Below are 18099 nucleotides of genomic sequence, written 5' to 3'. Positions count from 1 at the left end.
CCAGGGGTTCAGAGGGTTCTGAGAAGCTCAACCCCCCTGTTGGAGGTCAGGGCTCCCAGGGCTGTGTCCCCCGAACTCCGGCAGGGACCGGACACAGAACGGGCCGGACCGGGTACAGAACCGAACAGACCGGACACAGAACGGGCCGGACCCGGTACAGAACCGAACAGACCGGACACAGAACCGAACAGACCGGGTACAGAACCGAACAGACCGGACACAGAACGGGCCGGACCCGGTACTGAACCGAACAGACCGGACACAGAACCGAACAGACCGGACACAGAACCGGCAGTGACCGGACACAGAACCGGCAGTGACCGGACACTGAACCGGCAGTGACCGGACACTGAACCAGCAATGACCGGACACAGAACCGGCCGAACTGGACACAGAACCGAACAGACCGGACACAGAACGGGCCGGACCGGGTACAGAACCGAACAGACCGGACATTGAACCAGGAATGACCGGACACTGAACCGGCCGAACTGGACACAGAGCCAGCAGTGACCGGACAGAGAATCCCAGCAGTGACCGGACACAGAACTGAGCAGACTGGACACAGAACTGAACAGACTAGACACGGAACCAGCCGGACCGGAATCCCCCGAACACCGACCGGCAGAGCCCAGTCACGTGTCAGCGGCCGGGCAGCACAGCGGCGTCTCAGGGGCGGGGCTACACCCGCCGTTCTCACTTCCCATTGGCCCGTCCGCATGACGTAAAGAAGGGGCGGTCCTTCCGCGGGCATTTCTCTCCTCTCATTGGCCGCGGCGCGCTGGGCAGGGCGGGCACGCGGATGTGGGCGCTGGCGCGGCTGCTGCCGCCGGGCCGCGCGCTCGTGTGGCGGCGGGCGGGCCCCGGTGGCGCGGCCCGGGCCATGGCCGAGGGGTCCTCGGTGGCGGGTGGGCCCCGGCGGCGCCCCAAGGACGTGCCCCGGCACGTGTGGGCCCGCGAGCGGCGGCGGAGCGCGGGCGCCGGCCTGGCGGGGCCCAACACCGTGTACGTGCAGGTGGTGGCGGCCGGCAGCCGCGACGCGGGGGCTGCCGTGTACGTGTTCTCCGAGTTCAACCGGTGAGTGCGGGAACGGCGGCGGCGGCGGGGCTGCCCGGCAGGCCCGCCCTGACACCGCTGTCCCCGCAGGTATCTGTTCAACTGCGGCGAGGGCACGCAGCGCGCCATGCAGGAGCACAAGTAAGTGCGGGACAGCGGGGGGACACCGGGGCTCAGCGGGCCCCGCTCACCCCCGTGTGCCCCGCAGGCTGAAGATCTCCCACCTGGACAGCATCTTCCTGAGCCGCGTGTCCTGGGCCAACGTCGGGGGGCTGCCGGGTGAGTGCGGGCAGGACGCGGACACTGCCCGGGGCCCGGGCGGTTTGCGGGGTGTTCCAGGCTGCGCTGGGGACTTCTGGGGCTGGGCTGGGGCTCTGCGGCAGATTTTTTCCTGAAATCTCCTGAGCAGGAGGTGTTGGGCTGGGGCTTTGTGCAGTGCAGACACGTGGTGGGACAGACCCTGCCTGACCAGCATGCCTGGATTCGCTTTCTCAAAATCTCCTGAACAGAAGGCGCTGGGCCCCAGCCCTGTGTGTGCGGCACTGCAGGCACGTGGTGAGACAGGTCCTGCCTGAGCAGCAGGCCTGGATTCAGCTGCACAAAATCTCCTGAGCAGAAGGGGCTGGGCTGGGGCTTTGTGCAGTGCAGACACGTGGTGGGACAGGCATGCCTGGCTTCAGTTTCCTAAAATCTCCTGAGCAAGAGGTGTTGGGCTGGGGCTCTGTGGCACTGCAGAATCACAGAATAATGAGCTTGGAAGAGACCTCGAAGATCATTGAGTCGAACCTGTGCCCTAACACTCAACCAGACTCTAGCACCAAGTGCCATGTCCAGGTTTTTTTTTAAACACATCCAGAGAAGGTGATTCCACCACCTCCCTGGGAAGAGCATTCCAGTGCTTTATTATTCTTTTGGTGAAATTTTTTTCCTAATATCCAACCTATCCCTTCCCTGAGGTAGCTGGAGACTGTGTCCTCTGGTTCTGTCAGAGACCAACCCCACCTGTCTGCAGCCTCCCCTCAGGAAGGTGTAGAGAGCAATGAGGGCACCCCTGAGCCTCCTCTTCTCCAGGCTAAACAGCCCCAGCTCCTTCCTCACAGGGGTTTGTGTTCCCAGCCCCTCACCCGCCTCGTTGCCTCCTCTGGATGTGCTCAAGTATCTCCACATCCTTCCCAAACTGAGGGGCCAGAGCTGGGCACAGCTCTCAGTTCTCACTGCAGACATGTGGTGGGACAGGCCCTGCCTGTCCAGCATGCCTGGGTTCAGCTTCCCAAAATCTCCTGAGCAGGAGGTGTTAGCAGTGTTGCCAGCAGGGAGGTGGATCAGGCAGGTTTGAGTTCAAAGGAGCACACAAAAGTTGGTGGGCACCATTGTGCTCAGTGCAGGATGAAGTTAGGATAGATGGCTGTGGGTCTTGTCCATTAAAATTCTGGAAATCTCCAAGAAAAGGAGATTAATGCTCTGTTCTGATGTCTTGCTCCAGCTTAATTTTATCAAGATGTGTATTTTCTTCATTTGTAGAGGCAAGTGACTTGTTGGAACTGCCACAAAATTCAGGTCCGGGTTCAGTTCTGGCCTTTGTGGAGAGGCCAAGCACTCCTGAACAGAGAGGGCTTTTTTTGGGGATCTCCCAGTGCTCAGTGGAGCTGTGCTAAAGCTGTTTCTCTGCTTGCTCTTAGGGATGATCCTCACCCTGAAGGCCATAGGGCTCCAGAGGTGTGTGTTCCTGGGGCCACCAAAGCTGGTAAGTATGGCAAGGTGCAGAAGGCAGAGCAACCCCTCAAAGGGTTAAAGCTCCCCCTGGAACTGGGAGAACTGAGAAAAGGCAATGTCTGTGCGGGTGTGAAATGCTGCCCTGAATTTGTGTCTGCACAAAGGGCTTGAAAATCCAAATCTCCTCAGTTTTCTCAAAAGAAGTTTCCTCAGAAATCTTCTGCACCTGTGTTGTAGTCTCATATCCTGATAAATCAGCTTTGGGAAGAGGGGAGGATCTTTGTTCCCTTGTCTGCTCCCTGCCTATTTTACATTAATAGGAGCTCAGTCTCTGCTCTCCTGTTTGATGTGGTCCTTGCCAGCCTAATGCCACGTCTGGACCAGAAATCTGCAATCCTCAGCATTGCTGGAATGGTTTCATTTCCTTGCAGTTTCTGCTGACTAATTGCCCAGCTGGAGGGGGTGGGGACAGTGGCTCTTTGCCTTTCTGAAGCCCCAGTGCCTGCCCTGAGCTGCTCAGGCTGGTCTCACTGGGTGTTTGGCATGGCACTGCTTGTTCCCCCTCCTGACAGCCTTTCTCTTCTTTTCCAGCAAAACTACTTGAAAGCCATTCGCCTCTTCCCTGGGCCCCTCAAAAGGATGGACTTAGGTAGGTCAGGGATGTGGAGCAAAGGAATTTGGAACTTTGTTTCATCTCTAGCCAAGGTTGCATTGCCGAGCAACAGCCTCAGGTTTAGGTTCACCTAGAGGATGTTTGAAACATTTTTTTTCCTCTGCTACACTGTTAAACCCCTCACAACAGTGTTTCCAGCTCTGTTTCTGCTCAGGGGCTCCAGGCTGGCTGATAAAAACAGCATTTGGTTTTAAATCCCTGAAGGCAGTTTGCTTCCAGGGTCTGCCATGAATTTGCTCATCATGGCCCCATGAGGATGATGGGCTTTAAAAACTTTATTTGTTCATTGGGGTTGGGCACAGAAAGGGAAGGGGAACATTCAGCAGGTTTTTTTTAAGAAAGACAAAGACATTTTTCTGATTTATAATGTCCTTGTAGAGTGTGAATCTCTGCTCATGCACTTGTTAATGGTGGGTTTTGATCTCTTCCCAGCTGTGCAGTTGCACACAGAGCCTGAGTACAAGGATGAGACAATGACTGTCTACCAGATCCCTCTGACAGGTGAGCCCTGCTGCTGCAGGGAGACAGGGGAAGCACAGTGAAGGTTCAGGGAGCAGCTTGTGTTTGCCAGCCTGAGTAAGCAGAGGTTCATTAATTTGCTTTTCTCAGGAGAAGCATCTCATTTAAATAACAAGATCTGCTGAGTCAGGCTTGTTCCTTTAGGTGTGGGTGGATGGAATGACCCGTGGGACATCCCTGGGTTTGGCTTTCTCAGCCAGCTGCATTCTTTCTGCTGCAAAATGTGATACTGGAGGTGCAGCACAGACTTGACAGAGTTTAACAGTCTGGGGAGAAGGGCTTGGATGAGGGATGGCTCCTGAAATAAGTGACTGGAGAATGCCCCAGTGCAAGCTAGACTAGGGGGGGAACTCTGTATTCTGGTGCAGTTTAAACCTGACTGCCATGGAGGAGGGAATGCTACTCATGATTTTCTTCTATGTTGCTGTGGATTGAGTGATCTTTGTCTGCTTTTCTTGGATTTGGGACAGCAAAACCATTTGGGGGTGCTGGAAGTTCACCCCCCCAGAGTCCTGGAGCATCTCCCCAAGGTGGAAATAGCCCTAAAAGGGACACAGGGCCTGGATCCCCGAGAGCTGCACAGCAAAGCTTGGAGGAAGGAGAAGAGAGCCCAAAGAAAGCAGGTGAAACACATGGAATGGCCTTTTTAACTTTAATTAACCTTCCAAAGGGTAGGAATTTGTCCTCTGAGCCATTTGCTGTCTGAAAGTGAGGTTGGTAGAGAAGCTCAGCTGGAAGGTTCCCTGGAGCAGAAAGTCTTCTGGTATTTTGGAAGTTTTAGAGAACTTAAAAGGCCCAAGAAATTGGACATGACTGATGCTTGGGTGTGATTAGTCCCTGTAGTAGTTTGCTTCTGGTGGGGGTAGATGCTCCAAGCTTTGTAATTTAATTACAGGTGGATGCTGGGCTGATGATTTTTCAGCCTTGGGCTTTAGTTTGGCTTCCTGTATTTGAACCCATGGGCTCTCTGGCCCATTTTCATCACATTTTTTCTGCTGGGCTCCAAGTTAAGTGGATAATGTTCCAGTTAATGCTTTAGCAAATTCTGGTGTGTTTTGGTTTTAAGAAAAGTGATAGTGAGTGCTGATATTTTTAGTAGTTTTGCTTTGTTTTGCAGGTGATGAACAGAAGTGTGCAAGGAAGCATCCTGAGCTGGTGACAGCTTTTCTGTGCAAAGTGAGTTGGGGCACAGGTTCTCTAAACCAACACAAGAGATAAGAGAATAAAACAGAGTATTTCAGGGGGAAGGGACATCCAGTGGTCATCTATAACCACAGGATGAGTTGGGCTGGAAGAGACCTTAAAGATAATCTCATTCCATGTTCCCATGGGCAGGGACACCCTCCACTAGGTCAGGTTGCTCCAAGCCCCATCCAGCCAGGGTTGAACCATCCAGTCCAGCTGCCTGGCTACCTCAGGCTGCCCAAAATTGCAAACATTTTATTAAGACATTGTTCAACCATCTCTTAAACACTGGCAGGCTTGGGGCATTTACCACCCTCTGTAAGGAGATGTTTCCTGATGTCATCTTGCTGCAGGTATTTAAATGGAGAGAACATTTTCAAGTAGGGCTTTGAAGCTCTAATGTGCTTCTGCTTTTCAAGTGTCAGAGTTGCTGTAGCCTGAGTAGGAATGTGTAAAACTGGAGGTGTTTTTTAGAATCCAGCCATGACTGAGTGTACAGGTTCCATTCTTGTTGAACCCTCAGAGGAGGGCAGGCTGTTGTGCTTGCTTGGCCACAGAGGGGAGCAAGAAGCAGCAGCATGATCCTGGAAAGCAGAGAGCCCAGAAAAGCCTCTGTGGAACAATTGGAGCAGTGGCTGTGGAACTGAAAAAGGACAAAATACTCCCTTGGTTTGTGGAGAAGCTCTTAAGCTGGCAGTACCTGATCTTGTTTCATGGCCCTCCTAATTTGGGTGATAATTGTGTTTGGCTCTCTGTAGGTTCACCCGAGGAAGGGGAAATTCCTTGCAGCTAAAGCCCAGGAGCTGGGCCTGCCAGTGTGAGTATGAGAGCCCAGCCTGGGCCAGGGGGCAGCAGGAGCAGGCACAGGGCTGTTGGCAGCTGAGTATTTCTGTGGCCTTGTTCTCAGGGGAACTCCAGCCATCCTTCCCATCATTACAGCTCTCAAAAATGGGGAGAGCGTCACTTTTGAAGGCAAAGAGGTAAGATCTTAGTGCCTGTGCTTCTGTTGGGGTTTTGTCACTCTCCCTCCTTCACTGGGCTCCAAGGGTGACAGTTTTTGGTGCACAATGCTTTGCCTGCCAGTACATTCAGGTTGTTGCTGAGCCTGGGGCTCTTGGGGTGCTGACCAGGGAATGAGCTCCTGTGTGGGCATGGCTGGGTGTTTGCTGTTTGGCAGAGCTGCTTTATCTCCCCTCCCCAAAGCTGGGGCAGGTCTAGGAGTGAGCTGGTGGAGTTAATCCCTGCATTGTTTAAAGCTGGGGGTTGATTGCCTGTGTAGCCACCACTCCCTCCTGCCCCTGTTTGCACCTCTGACACCAAAATAAACTCAGTAGTTCTGGGCTACAGGGTCTGCATCTCTCAAACACTGAGTGAGAGGCAGAGCCAGCTCTGGCCATGGCCCAGGTGATCTGCAAGTGGAGGTCCTGGCCTGGGAGACAGGATCAGCATCTTTGTGTCACAAGCATTTTATAAAGCCTTTTTTTCCTTACACATGCTTTTGCTACCATCTGAATCTTTCATGGGAACCTCAAAACTGCTGAATTCTCCTCCTTGGTTAGGTTGTGGTTACTGTGAGGCCAGGGTTGGGATTTGCTGTTCCACACATGGGATTTTGCTGTTAAATGAGAGCAGAAAGGGCCCCAGAGCTGCCCTGGCTGGGTGCATTGAGCATTGTGAGTGGCTGCTGGGCTCAGTGTGACTGAAGGAGTCAGACACAGAGGTGCAGGAAGGGCTGTGTGTGCAGGCTGCCTGTGCTGTGACCACTGTGTATCTGCCTGCAGCTCTTTCCTGAGGAGCTGTGCACCCCCACTGACCCTGGCCCGGTGTTCCTTGTGCTGGAGTGTCCCCACGAGGGCTTTGTGGATGCTGTCTGTGAAAATGAGACCTTCCAAAGGTAGGGCTGGGCCACCTGTAGTGCCTGGGGAAGGACCTGTGCTGAGTTCTGGTTTTGTTCTTGTTCTAGCTCAGGTGTGCTGTTTCTTATGGCTGATGTCTGAGCTCTTTGGCACTGTTAAGGAGCTTCAGATGCAAGAAAGAATTGGTGGTGCATTTTGGAGCTTTTAGGAAAGGCAGGACCTGTGAGTTCTGTGACTGCCATGGGCCTGTTTTCCACAGGGACCTCCAGAGCAGGAATGTGCCCTGGTGTCTGCCTGGGGAGCAGTGGAGGCTGCTGCTTTTCTGGGCTGCACATAACTGTAGGGCTTGTGCAGAAGCTTTTAGGCTCCTGGAGGCTCTGCAGATGTTGCTGATGGAGGAGAGGAACTGCCCTGTGGGGGGGGACAGTGGAGGTGTCAGCAAATGGCCTGAGCCTTGTGGCTTGAGTGATGCAGTCCTGGAGCTCCATGCTCTGAAAATAAATCCCTGCTCTGCCTGCCTCAGGGGGCATCTCTGGCAGCACCAAATGGGGAGAGGGGAGGGGATGCCAAGGACATGGACTGGAGCACAGTTGGGTGTCACTGTAGGACACGAAGGAACACAAGCTCACACCGCTGTTCTCAAGGTGAAGGAAAAGGGAATTTCATTTTCTGACTCCCAACATTTATAGATTTCCAAAAGTGACAGTGGATTGGAGGGTGACAGTGCCACCTCTCCAATGACACTGGACACATTCCTCCACAAAGGAATGCAAAACAATGAGTCAAAACAATTTTATTTACAGAAAGTGTGTGAGAAAGTTCACTACAAGAATGTCAACATCAGAAGGCTTAGAAAATCTCAATAAATCAGGGTGACAGATGCTCTTTCTGCTTGCATGTGTCCCAGGTACCAGGAGGGAGTTGCTGAGCACCAGGTGGCCTTGGTGATTCACATGACCCCCGAGGCAGTGCTGCGGGACAGCCACTACCAGCAGTGGATGCAGAGGTACGTGTGCTGTGCCCTGGGCTCCTGTCTCAGTTCTGGTTCCAAAGTCAAGAGCTCTTTACATCTTGAGTCCAAAGTAAAGAGCTCTAAAGAGGGCTCTGCTGGCTCAGGTGAGATTTTAGCTCAGGTGTGCAGATACACCCAGGTCTCACACAGGGCTGAAGCTGTTGAGCATTGTTTCCTCTGGCAGGTTTGGGCCTGGCACTCAGCACTTGGTGCTCAATGAAAACTCCTCTGCTGTGCACAACCCACGCAGCTACAAGATCCAAACTCAGCTGAACCTCATCCACCCAGAGATCTTCCCTCTGCTCACCACCTACCAGAGCAAGGTAATCCAGGCCCAGCTTGCCCTGTGCCTGCTGCCCTGAGCAAAGGCTGTGTCTCATGTCACCCTCCTCATGCAGGAAGCAGAGGCTGTGTGCCCTGTGCCCATCGTGAGAGGGGAGTGCCTCCTGAAATACCATCTCAGGCCACAGCAGGAGTGGCAGAGGTCAGTGGGAATCTTTTTCTTCCCAGGTTTTGAGTGTTTGCTTGAAGCAGCTTTTTGGTGAGGGAGGGCACTGTGTCAGGATCCCCTGCAGATCCTTTTTGGTGCCTGTGCTGGGGAAACTTGAGGGCTGTGTCCTTGCCCCTGAAAGTCTCAGACAAGGTGTAGCACGTGGAGGAGGGAACCACTGAAAACAACACCTGGCCAGTGCTTTGGAGTGTTGTTTCTGTCCCTTGCTCCTGTAGCCTTGTGGTCCTTTGTCCTTTGCTTTGACTCATGCTGTGCACCCAGCTGTGGCTGTGGCAGAGCAGATGGGGGCAGGGAGAGAGGTTTTGGGGAGTCTTACCTTCTCAAGACCTAGAGGGCCTGACATTAGGGCTGAGAGCTCCAGGTGGTTAAACAGTTACTGGCTTTGCTCCTGTGGCCTGGTGGGCAAATGAGTGAAGCTGCTCAGTGAGAACCTGAAGGGACCCCAGGGGACAAGGGGATTTCAGCCACCATGGCTCAGATTTCTGTCCTCGTTGGGCACAACAGGAGGATGCCAAGAAGGGTTTAAGCTTCTCTGTTGAGGTAACTGAATACCTGTAGTGCTGCACATGCTCTGAAGCAGGCCCAGCTCACAGGTTTCTTACACTTTCCATCAGTGCCTGGATCCCTTTAGGTGTCTGCTCCTCCTGCAGGACCTTCTGTGCTGCCTTGCAGTGCCCTCTAGTGCCTGGCAGCTCTGCATGGGATGAGGTGCTATTGCAGGAGCTTCTCCACTTGGTGGAATGATCAATTCTGTGCCTGGCTCAGCCCAACCAGGCCTTGGTGGCACACACCACACTTGTGGATGTGTCTTCTCCAACCCCTCAAAATGGAAAGAGCATTTGTCCTCTTGTTGGAAGGCTGTTTTGTCACAGGAGTTTGGCACTTTGCTCTGAAAAGGGCTGTTTCAGCTCCTACCTTGCCCCATCCTGATGGGTGGCCTGTTGTTGCAGAGATGCTGTGACTGTCTGTGATCCTGATGAGTTTGTCAGTGAGGCCTTGGATCTCCCTGACTTCCAGACCCGTGTGAAGGAGTGCAAGGAGAGCCTGTCTGCTGTACCAGGTACAGATCAGCAACTTAGCTTGGATCAGTGTGCTGGAAAATAGGACCTGAGCTCTTGGTGGCCCCCCCAGTGCCTCAGAACCCAGTTGAAGCTGTGAAGTGGTGGGGCTTGTTCTGCCTTCCCTTATAAACCTGCTGCTGAGGGGGGCAGAGGTGCCTGTGCTGGCCACGTTGGCTCTGGTGAATTAGGTGGTGTCTGAGTGGGCAATGTGTGGAGAACACTTGCCTCCAAATCCTTGTTGTCTGTTTTCTCTAGGAAATGTGGGTGCTCATCCTGAGATTGTGTTCTTGGGAACGGGATCTGCGATCCCAATGAAAATCCGCAATGTCAGTTCCACGCTGCTGAATACCAGGTGAACCCCAGGGCTCTCTGACCTCTGCCTTCCAGCCCCAAGGATCCCCCTCCCTGCCTGGCCCTGCTCAGAGCTCTCAGAGTCACTGCCAAATGTCTCTGTCACCTCTCACCAGTGCTACCAGGTCCCTGCTCCTGGACTGTGGGGAAGGAACTTTTGGCCAGCTCTGCCGCCACTATGGAGAGCAAGTGGACCAAGTGCTGTGTAACCTCGTGGCTGTGTTTGTGTCCCACATGCACACAGATCATCACTCTGTGAGTTCAGGGGCTGGGAAGGGGCTTGTACACCTCTGCTCTGAACCCAAGGTTCAGAGCTGCCTGGGCTGCTCCAGCTGAGGAATGTGGGCTGGCCTGTATGGGAATAAATCACATGGGACTCCACTTTCTTCATGGTGGAAAAAGCCCATTCTTTATTATTAAGGAGGAGTTTTATTCTTATTTATGTTATTTATAGGAATTTTGTTATTTTTTATATATAATATTTATTTATATTATTTATATATTTATTTATACATTTATTATTAAAAGGAGTTATGTATATAACTCCTTTTTATACAGTTTTACAGACCTCATGTGTGACTCCAATTGGTCAGTAGTTTCCTTGCCAATTACTTTTATTGGTTAGTAACAAGTTGTTATTCTGTATGGAATGGTCACTCAAACCCCTGGTGTATATAAAAACAGTTGATGCAGGGTTCAAGTTTTTATTTTACCCAGGAAAATGGGTAATGAATGGCTCACAACAGGATTGCATTCACATGAACCTGCAAAATGCTAGCTTTGACAAGGCCAGCTGCAATGATTCCAGGAGAGCAGGATTGATTTTATGAATCCTTTCTCTATGATTTTTCTACCTTATTGCAACAGCCCCACTCTGCATTCCTCTCTTCATTCGTTCCCCAGGCACTGCTGAATCTGTGTGTGTTTCTAATCCCCTCTCCCTTCTTGTTTGTTCTGACTCTGGGCTTGCTGAGCTGTGGTGCTGTTGCCTCTGACTCCCTTGCTGTGTCTGTTCCTCTGCAGGGGCTGGTGAATATCCTGATGGAGCGGCGCAGAGCTTTTGTGAGTAGTTACTCTGCTCTTAACGTGGCTTGGGTGAGAGGAGGGGAAGTTCAGAGTAGTGGAGAAGCACCAGCCTATCCCTAGCATTTCTCCTCTCTGATTTTTCTCCCCACCTTTGCTTTTTCAGGCAGCCCTGGGTCAGGATTTCAGCCCTCTGTTTCTGGTAGCACCTGAGCAGATCATGCCTTGGCTGCATGAGTACCACAACCACTGTGAGGAGATTCTTGGAGACATCAAGTGAGTGTTCTGTGTGGAGAATGTCCTTGGTCTTTATTCAAGGCAAACTCATCCATTCCCCCAGCCCTTGGTTGGAGGTGGCTCTGACTCCTTTCACTGCCTGTAGAACAAGGATATGCAATCTGCAGAGGGCAGGATGGGGTTTGTACTCAGCTGTGCTGCTTAAATAGAGGTTTGTGTGCAAGCTTCCCTTTGCTGTAGGAAAAGGGAGTTGGGCAAGTGGAAGAAAGAGTATTTGATAGTGGGGTAGAAGTGATTGGATGAGTTACTGGGACACCAATGAAAGTGAGAGGTTATACAGGTCACCAAGGCACTGAACTGAGGCTGAGGAGGAGGAGAAGTTGGCTGCTTAAAGAGAACACCAGGTTTTATTTTGTACCTGCCCTTAATTATCTCTTCTTCCTTCCCTCCCAGAATGATTCCTGCTCAGTCTCTTGTGAAAGGCTGTGAGAACATCAGACCCAAAGCCAAGGAGTTTGTGAGCTCTCTGTTAGAGAGCTATGACCTGGCTGAGGTGAGTTCCTGAGCTGGGGGGCTCCATGGCTGGAGGAGACCTGGACTCTAACACTTGTATCCTTGTTCAGTTTCAGACCTGTGAAGTCCAGCACTGTAAAAATGCCTTTGCATGTTCAGTGATCCACAAATCTGGCTGGAAAGTAGTTTATTCTGGTGATACAATGCCCTGCATGGCCTTAGTGCAAATGGGTAGGTAACAGAACCCTCTGCTTGCAGAATCTCTTGGAGAATGGACACTGACAGATGGAGACCTAAGTGGGCATCCCCAAACCTTTGGTGCTGTGTCTGCCACACAGTGAGGGGCTGAGGAGGGACAGGAGGCTTCTGTGGGCAGTTGGGCAGGTCAGTCTTCAGCTGAAGATGGAATTTGTGATTGTTTGCACAGGTAAAAATGCCAACCTGCTGATCCACGAAGCCACGCTGGAAGATGGGATGGAAAAAGAAGCTATAGAGAAGACCCACAGGTGGGGTGTGTTCTGCTGTCTGTCCCTGTCAGGAAGGGAAAGGTGCACAGCTGGGTGTGGTCCTTGCAGCTGGTGGTGAAGGGCCCAAGTCCTGTCAAAGGTTCTGGTGTGCACAGAGCTCTCCTACACTGAAGATGGGGTGTTGGTCACTGCAGCAGCTCTGAGACACCACAGCTCCTCTCAACACCCCCAAAGGAAATGGGGAAAGCTTTCAAGCAGACATTAGTAACTCTACAAATAGGCCAGCCCAAGGGAAAGACCCTCTGCATGGGTCCATCCTGGGTAGAAGCTGTTTTTACCCCCACAGCTCACTGAGAGCCCTGCAGCCAGGGATTCCATGTGCTGCCCAGGCAAACGTGGGAGCAGCTGCTCAGCACTCCCTGCCAGTCACAGCTGAGCCTATTGGCACCCTGGGATAAGTGCCTGTCCCCAGGCTGTGGAGCTCTTAAATGCAAGGCTGCAACAATTGCAGCTGCATTCCTGCACTCAGGGTTGTGTGGAAGTCAGGGAATTGCCACCAGTGCAGGCTGCCCAAAGGAGTGGGGCCTGTGCCCCTGAGCTCATTTGGTGTGCTGTGAGCCTGGGTGCCAGCCTGGCTGTGACCAGGGCATGCTCCTTTTGCAGCACAACCTCCCAGGCCATCCAGACTGGGATGAAGATGAATGCAGAGTTCATCATGCTCAATCACTTCAGCCAGAGGTACGCCAAGATCCCGCTCTTCAGCGAGGACTTCAGCGACAGGGTCGGCATTGCCTTTGACCACATGAGGGTGAGTTGGGAGCTTGGGGCCAGGCCTGGCAATGGTGTCTAGGTTATTTTGATGGCTGCTCGTGAATTAAATGCTCCTCTTGTATCAATATTCCATCTCCTGAAGAGCAGTGTCTGAAACAGCTCCTTTAGCTGCTGGCAGCAGATGCTCTGTCACCCTTTCCCCACACTGCTGTGAGAGCAGGGGCTCATGGCTCTTGAATCCAACTCTTGGGTACTTGCCTTGTGCCACCTCAAGTCTGTGCTTGCTATTCCCAGCCAAAAAAACCTAATTTTGCTTCCATTCCCATCCCAACTGATTAGCTGCTCCAATGGCTTTCTGTAGCAGACAAAAGCTGTGGCTGAAGGCACTCGTGGCAGTGAGGGCAGCTCACTGTCAGTCAGAATTTGTACTGTTCACAGCTTTTCTGTGAAGCAAACATCAATAACTCGTTGAGATCAGGGCTGCTGGATGCAGATGCTGCACACAGGAAGGGGCAGTGCCCTCTGCCTGCACAGGCCAAAGGCAAGGGGAGGAGTGAGGAAACCAAACAGCAGTTGTCACACAGGAGCTGTGTGCTTGTGTTTCAGGTTCGTTTTGGTGACTTCCCAGCCATCCCAAAGCTGATCCCCCCCCTGAAGGCTTTGTTTGCAGATGACATCGTGGAGATGGAGGAGAGGAAGGAGAAGAGGGAGATGAGGCTGCTGAAGGAGACTGCTCTGGTCCTGGACAAGCTCACCAGGGGCGACAGTACAGAAGCAGCATGCCAGAAAAGAAAACAAACCAAGAACCATCAGGAACTGCCAGACAAGAAGCTTAAAACAGCCAACTGAGAGGGGCAAGGCTGGGAGTGCTCTGCTCCACAGAGAGAGGCCTGGCTCTGCACAGGCCTGGGCACTGCATGGTGCTGCCAGCACCACAGGAGGACAGGGGCTGGCCTGGGCACCTGGGTCTGCTTGCTCATCATGGATCTCCCTGGGCTGCAGCTCCAGGGGGTTGTCAGCAGCACTGGTCCTTGTGGAGACAGGATCTGCCCACATGGCTCCTTTGGGGGCTCACCAGTCTGTGGGGCAATTTTTCTTTTAACCAAAAATTCTCTCTGAACTGTTTTAATTTTGGGTTTTATGCTATGAGGTATTGATAATGTGACAGCAGCAGGTGTGACCTTTGCAAGAGATCAGGTGTGAGAGGCCCTGGAGGGGCTGTGGGTTTGCCAGAAGAAGGTGAGCATGTCTCAGCTGGGTATGCCCCCCTTCACTATCAGAACCCAGGTGATAAGAGGAAAATTAACAGTAAAATGGGACCCAATTGTAGGGGTTTAGGTTAAATTAGGAGTGAGAATACATCTGTACATTGGTGTTCCCATTTTATTTTGGTTTTTCTCTGCTGGTTTTTTATTCAAAAGATCAGTTTTCCAAACCCTTTATTTAGAATCTGAATAAACCACTTGCCATCCTCCAAAAAGCTGTGTTGTGTATGGATCACTAATGAGGAGACAAAAACCTGAATTGCTCTGGCAAATGACCTTGGCTTGGCTGGCTTTGGGGTAAAGACCAAGATCTTGCCCATCAGATCTGGATCATGCTGGAGCCTCATGGCTCTGAGTGTCCTTGAGCACATTATGGCTCTGGATGCAGGGGACAGGAAAGTGGCACAGCAGGCAGGTCTGTGGTTAAGAGGAGTTTTTCTGAGGCTTTTTGTGGGTCAGCCTTGCTTCTTCCCTTGCTGCTGCTGTCACTGGTTGTGTTTGGAAGTAGGAGGGGAGTTCTGTGCTGTTCCAATAAAGGAGTTCATTTTTGGAGGCAACTTTTTGACCTGAACCCAGGCCTCACTCAGATGATGCTTGCACACAAGTCTTAAGACTTCATTTTGAGTTTATGGGAAATTAAGGGGCAAACTATCAGCAAAGCATCTTTTGTTAATGAGCTGTGCTTTAGTATGATGCTTGTCTAAAGCAGAGACTGGAGAATTGACACATCTGTGTCCTCCAGAGAAGCTCTGCTGGGCTTTTATGAATAGCAGGGGACTGGGGAAAACCAAAATCTTCGTGTCACTGGATAGGTGCAGGTAGGAGTGGGCTGGGGTGACACGAGCAGCTCTGGGACTGCACAGGATCCGTGTGCTGCTTTCCAGGGAATTACAGAAGGATCTTTGGAAAGGATCTGCTTCTCACAGAAGGGGTAGTTAAGAGCACACCAGTTTCAGCTTCAGGCGATTTATGCAGGTACGCCGGTGTCGGGAGCAGCACTGGGGCTGAGGGACGGGAGCTGCCTGAGCCCGATTTGGGAAAATCCCAGCGGAGCGAGCGAGCCGGGAGCCGCTTCTGGAGCTGCACAGCGCTGCGGGGACGAGCGGAACGCCCGGAGCGGCACAGGAGGGAGGCGGCAGCGCTGGGACCGCCCCCGCATCCCGGCGGGGCACGGGAGCGGCTCCCGGGAGTCCCCCGGGCAACGGCGGCGGCTGCTCGCAAACACTGCGGAGCCGGGCGGATGGAGGCCGAGGGGGATCCCGGGTTCGCGGGGCCGGGTTCCCCGGAGGATGCCCCGGAGGGTTCCCCGGCCGAGGCGCGGCTGGCTCGGTGCGCGGCGCGGGCGCTGGCGCTGCCCCCGGAGCGCTGCCGGCGCTGGGCGGGCGGCGCGGCGGGGCCGGCGCTCCGCGGTTTCGTGCGGGGCGCGGCGGGGCCGGCGCTGCTGGCCTGGCGGGGCCCGGGCGCGGAGCTGGGGCTGTGCCCCGGGCCACCCCCGCCGCCCCCCAGCGCCACCAAAGCGCTTTTCTTCCTGCGGCCGCCCGCAGCCGGCCCCGCCGAGCCGCTGCTGTGCGGGGATCTGCCCGCTGAGCCCCTGCCGCACTTCGCAGCGCTGGTGGAGGAGGTAAGGGGGGAAAGGCGGTGCTGGGGGCTGTAGAGCCCGATGGAGCCTCCTAAATCATGAGCCGTGGAGGCTCTGGGCGTCTCACGGAGGGTGAGCCACGTTACACTGTCATAGGATGGGTTCCTGAGAAGGAGAAGCTGGGCTTGTCCCATCTTTGGAATGTCCAAGGCCAGGGTGGATGAGGCTTGGAGCAACCTGGGATAGCAGAAGGTGTCCCTGCCCATGGCAGAGGGTGGAAGGTGATGGGCTTTAAGGTCCCTCCCAAGCCATTCTGTGGTTGTAGGATAGTTGGTGCTGCATGGCACATCTCAGGCACATCTGGTCCAAACCCTGCTCCAGCCAGGCCACCTGGAGCCCAGGACCATGTCCAGGTGACTTTTCAGTGTCCCTGCAGATGGAGACTCCTGTGCCAGCCCTCAGTCACCCTCTGATGTTCAGAAGAGCCTCCTGTATTTGAGTACCCTGTTACCTCAGGTGGGCTGATGTTTTCCCTAAGGGATCTTCAAGAGGTTCCACCAGGGGCCCAGGTGTCATTTTAACAATCCAAAAGAATACAAGCAGCTGATGTGACTGGTTATGGCATTACTCTTATTAGCAGTCTGTGTGATTTGAGTAATGGAGGCAAAGCCTGCTACTACTGCAGCTGAAGCTGTTGAAGGTGAGCTCTGTGTGCCCTGGGGTTGTTCCCCCTTCCCATGGCTCCCTGGACAGGGTGGTTGCTCCTGCTGGTCCTCTTTGCTTGTGGTGCAAAGAACTTTCAGCACCCTGGAGTGGCACCCTGGTTGTTCCTTTTTGACTCTGTCTGTCTGTAGCTGGTTTTGTACCTTTATCCTCCCCCAAGTCTGGCCACACAAAGGCTGCTCATCACCAGGGGCAACCTGGCTCTGATCCCAGGGAAGGTGAGAGGAACTGTTGCTATCCCAGCACAAGAGAGCCAGGAGCAGCTCAGCTTCAGGCAAGCCCAGCCCAGAGCCCCCAGCTGCTGGAACTCCACTGGTAAAGACACAAACCATATTTAGGGGGCTGCAGCTTTGGGAAATAACCTAAAACGTGGCTCTGCTGTAGATGCCAGGAGGTACCAGAGGACCTTCCCTCTGCATATGGGGGTGGCTGTGCAGGGACAGCCCTGCTGGCCTGTTCATCATCACCTGCAGGGAGCTGCTTGGGACAGGGCTGAGGGAGGGTCTCCAGGTGTGGTGGTGTTCACAGGGGTCTCAGGAATAGGGAAGAGACAAGGATCTGACTCCATGTTTCAGAAGACTGATTTATTACTTTATTTTATATATATATATATATATATATATAATTAAAATTATACTAAAAGAATTGAAGAAAGGATTTCATCAGAAGGCTTGCAAGCAAAGGAAAAAGAATGGAATGGTAACAAAATCCTGTGTCTGACCAGAGCCTGATACAGCTGAATTGTGTGATTGGTCATTAATTAGAAACAACCACATGAGCCCAATCCCAGATGCACCTGTTGCATTCCACAGCAGCAGATAACCATTGGTTACATTTTGTTCCTGAGGCCTCTCAGCTTCTCAGGAGGAAAAATCCTAAGGAAAGGATTTTTCAGAAAACATCATGGCTACATCCAGGCTTGCCCAGGACCTCTGACCCTGGTGGCCAGTCCATCCATAGTGCTTTTGTCATAGAATCATCGAATCACAGCATGATTTGTGTTGGAAAGGACCTTAAAGCCCATCCAGTGCCACCCCTGCCATGGCAGGGCCACCTCCCACTGTCCCAGGCTGCTCCAAGTCCTGTCCAGCCTGGCCCTGGGCACTGCCAGCCACAGCTTCTCTGTGCCATGGCCTCCCCACCCTCACAGGGAACAATTTCTTCCAAAATCAAACCTAAATTTGGAAAACCTTCAGCTCTTCCCCACTGCTCTTCCATGGCTCCTGCTGTAGGTGATCGTGCCCATCCTGACAAACCGGAGGAACCATCAGGGCTGGCCACGAGTGGTGTCACAGGACATCATCCATCACGTCCACAGCCTGAAAAACACTGTCTTCAAGGTGGTTGGCCAAGTGAAGGGCAAGACCTTGCTGCCTCTTCCAGCTGCCTCAGAGGGAATTGAGAACATTGATCCTAAAAGTGAGAAATTGTGAGTACCAGCCCTTGCTCTCCACTGGGTTTTCCTCTGCTGCTGCATGTGCTGCACCTTTTGGGGATCCTCCCTGTCAGACATGGGGACTCTTCTTGCTCCCTGTCCTCTGCAGCTCATCAAGCTGCCAAGGAGGGGTATTTTGCTCTGTCTTT

At 53.1% G+C, this 18099-nt stretch overlaps 2 protein-coding genes across 2 annotated transcripts in view; both read left to right on the top strand.

The window, feature by feature from the left end:
• Positions 1–775: 775 nt before the first annotated feature.
• ELAC2 (elaC ribonuclease Z 2) lies at positions 776–14770 on the top strand. The gene is made up of 24 exons (XM_054645112.2): positions 776–1077; positions 1147–1197; positions 1265–1335; positions 2736–2800; positions 3361–3418; positions 3875–3943; positions 4432–4584; positions 5079–5137; positions 5905–5963; positions 6054–6126; positions 6928–7040; positions 7910–8008; positions 8199–8337; positions 8413–8498; positions 9476–9585; positions 9842–9938; positions 10054–10192; positions 10961–10999; positions 11127–11236; positions 11651–11750; positions 11821–11941; positions 12138–12216; positions 12841–12985; positions 13555–14770. The coding sequence occupies exons 1-24, from the start codon at positions 803–805 to the stop codon at positions 13795–13797; spliced, it is 2553 nt and encodes an 850-aa protein (XP_054501087.2). The 5' UTR covers positions 776–802; the 3' UTR covers positions 13798–14770.
• An 840-nt stretch (positions 14771–15610) lies between these two features.
• Positions 15611–18099, top strand: part of DNAH9 (dynein axonemal heavy chain 9) — a 161040-nt gene continuing 158551 nt past the window's right edge. The window contains exons 1-2 of the transcript XR_013184717.1: positions 15611–15834; positions 17748–17944. The gene's annotated coding sequence lies outside the window, so the exon portion shown is untranslated. The remainder of the gene's footprint in view (positions 15835–17747; positions 17945–18099) is intronic.

Source organism: Agelaius phoeniceus, chromosome 19 (genome assembly GCF_051311805.1).
Source record: "Agelaius phoeniceus isolate bAgePho1 chromosome 19, bAgePho1.hap1, whole genome shotgun sequence".
Classification (NCBI taxonomy): Eukaryota; Metazoa; Chordata; class Aves; order Passeriformes; family Icteridae; genus Agelaius; species Agelaius phoeniceus.
This window is presented reverse-complemented; position numbering and strand designations above follow the sequence as displayed.

Bases quoted from the DNA above. Each gene is read 5' to 3' on its own strand.
- ELAC2 (XM_054645112.2), top strand. From the start codon at position 803: ATGTGGGCGCTGGCGCGGCTGCTGCCGCCGGGCCGCGCGCTCGTGTGG. The intron at 8,499-9,475 runs GTCAGTGGGAAT...CTGTTGTTGCAG, and splicing joins CCACAGCAGGAGTGGCAGAG to AGATGCTGTGACTGTCTGTG. The intron at 12,986-13,554 runs GTGAGTTGGGAG...CTTGTGTTTCAG, and splicing joins TTGCCTTTGACCACATGAGG to GTTCGTTTTGGTGACTTCCC.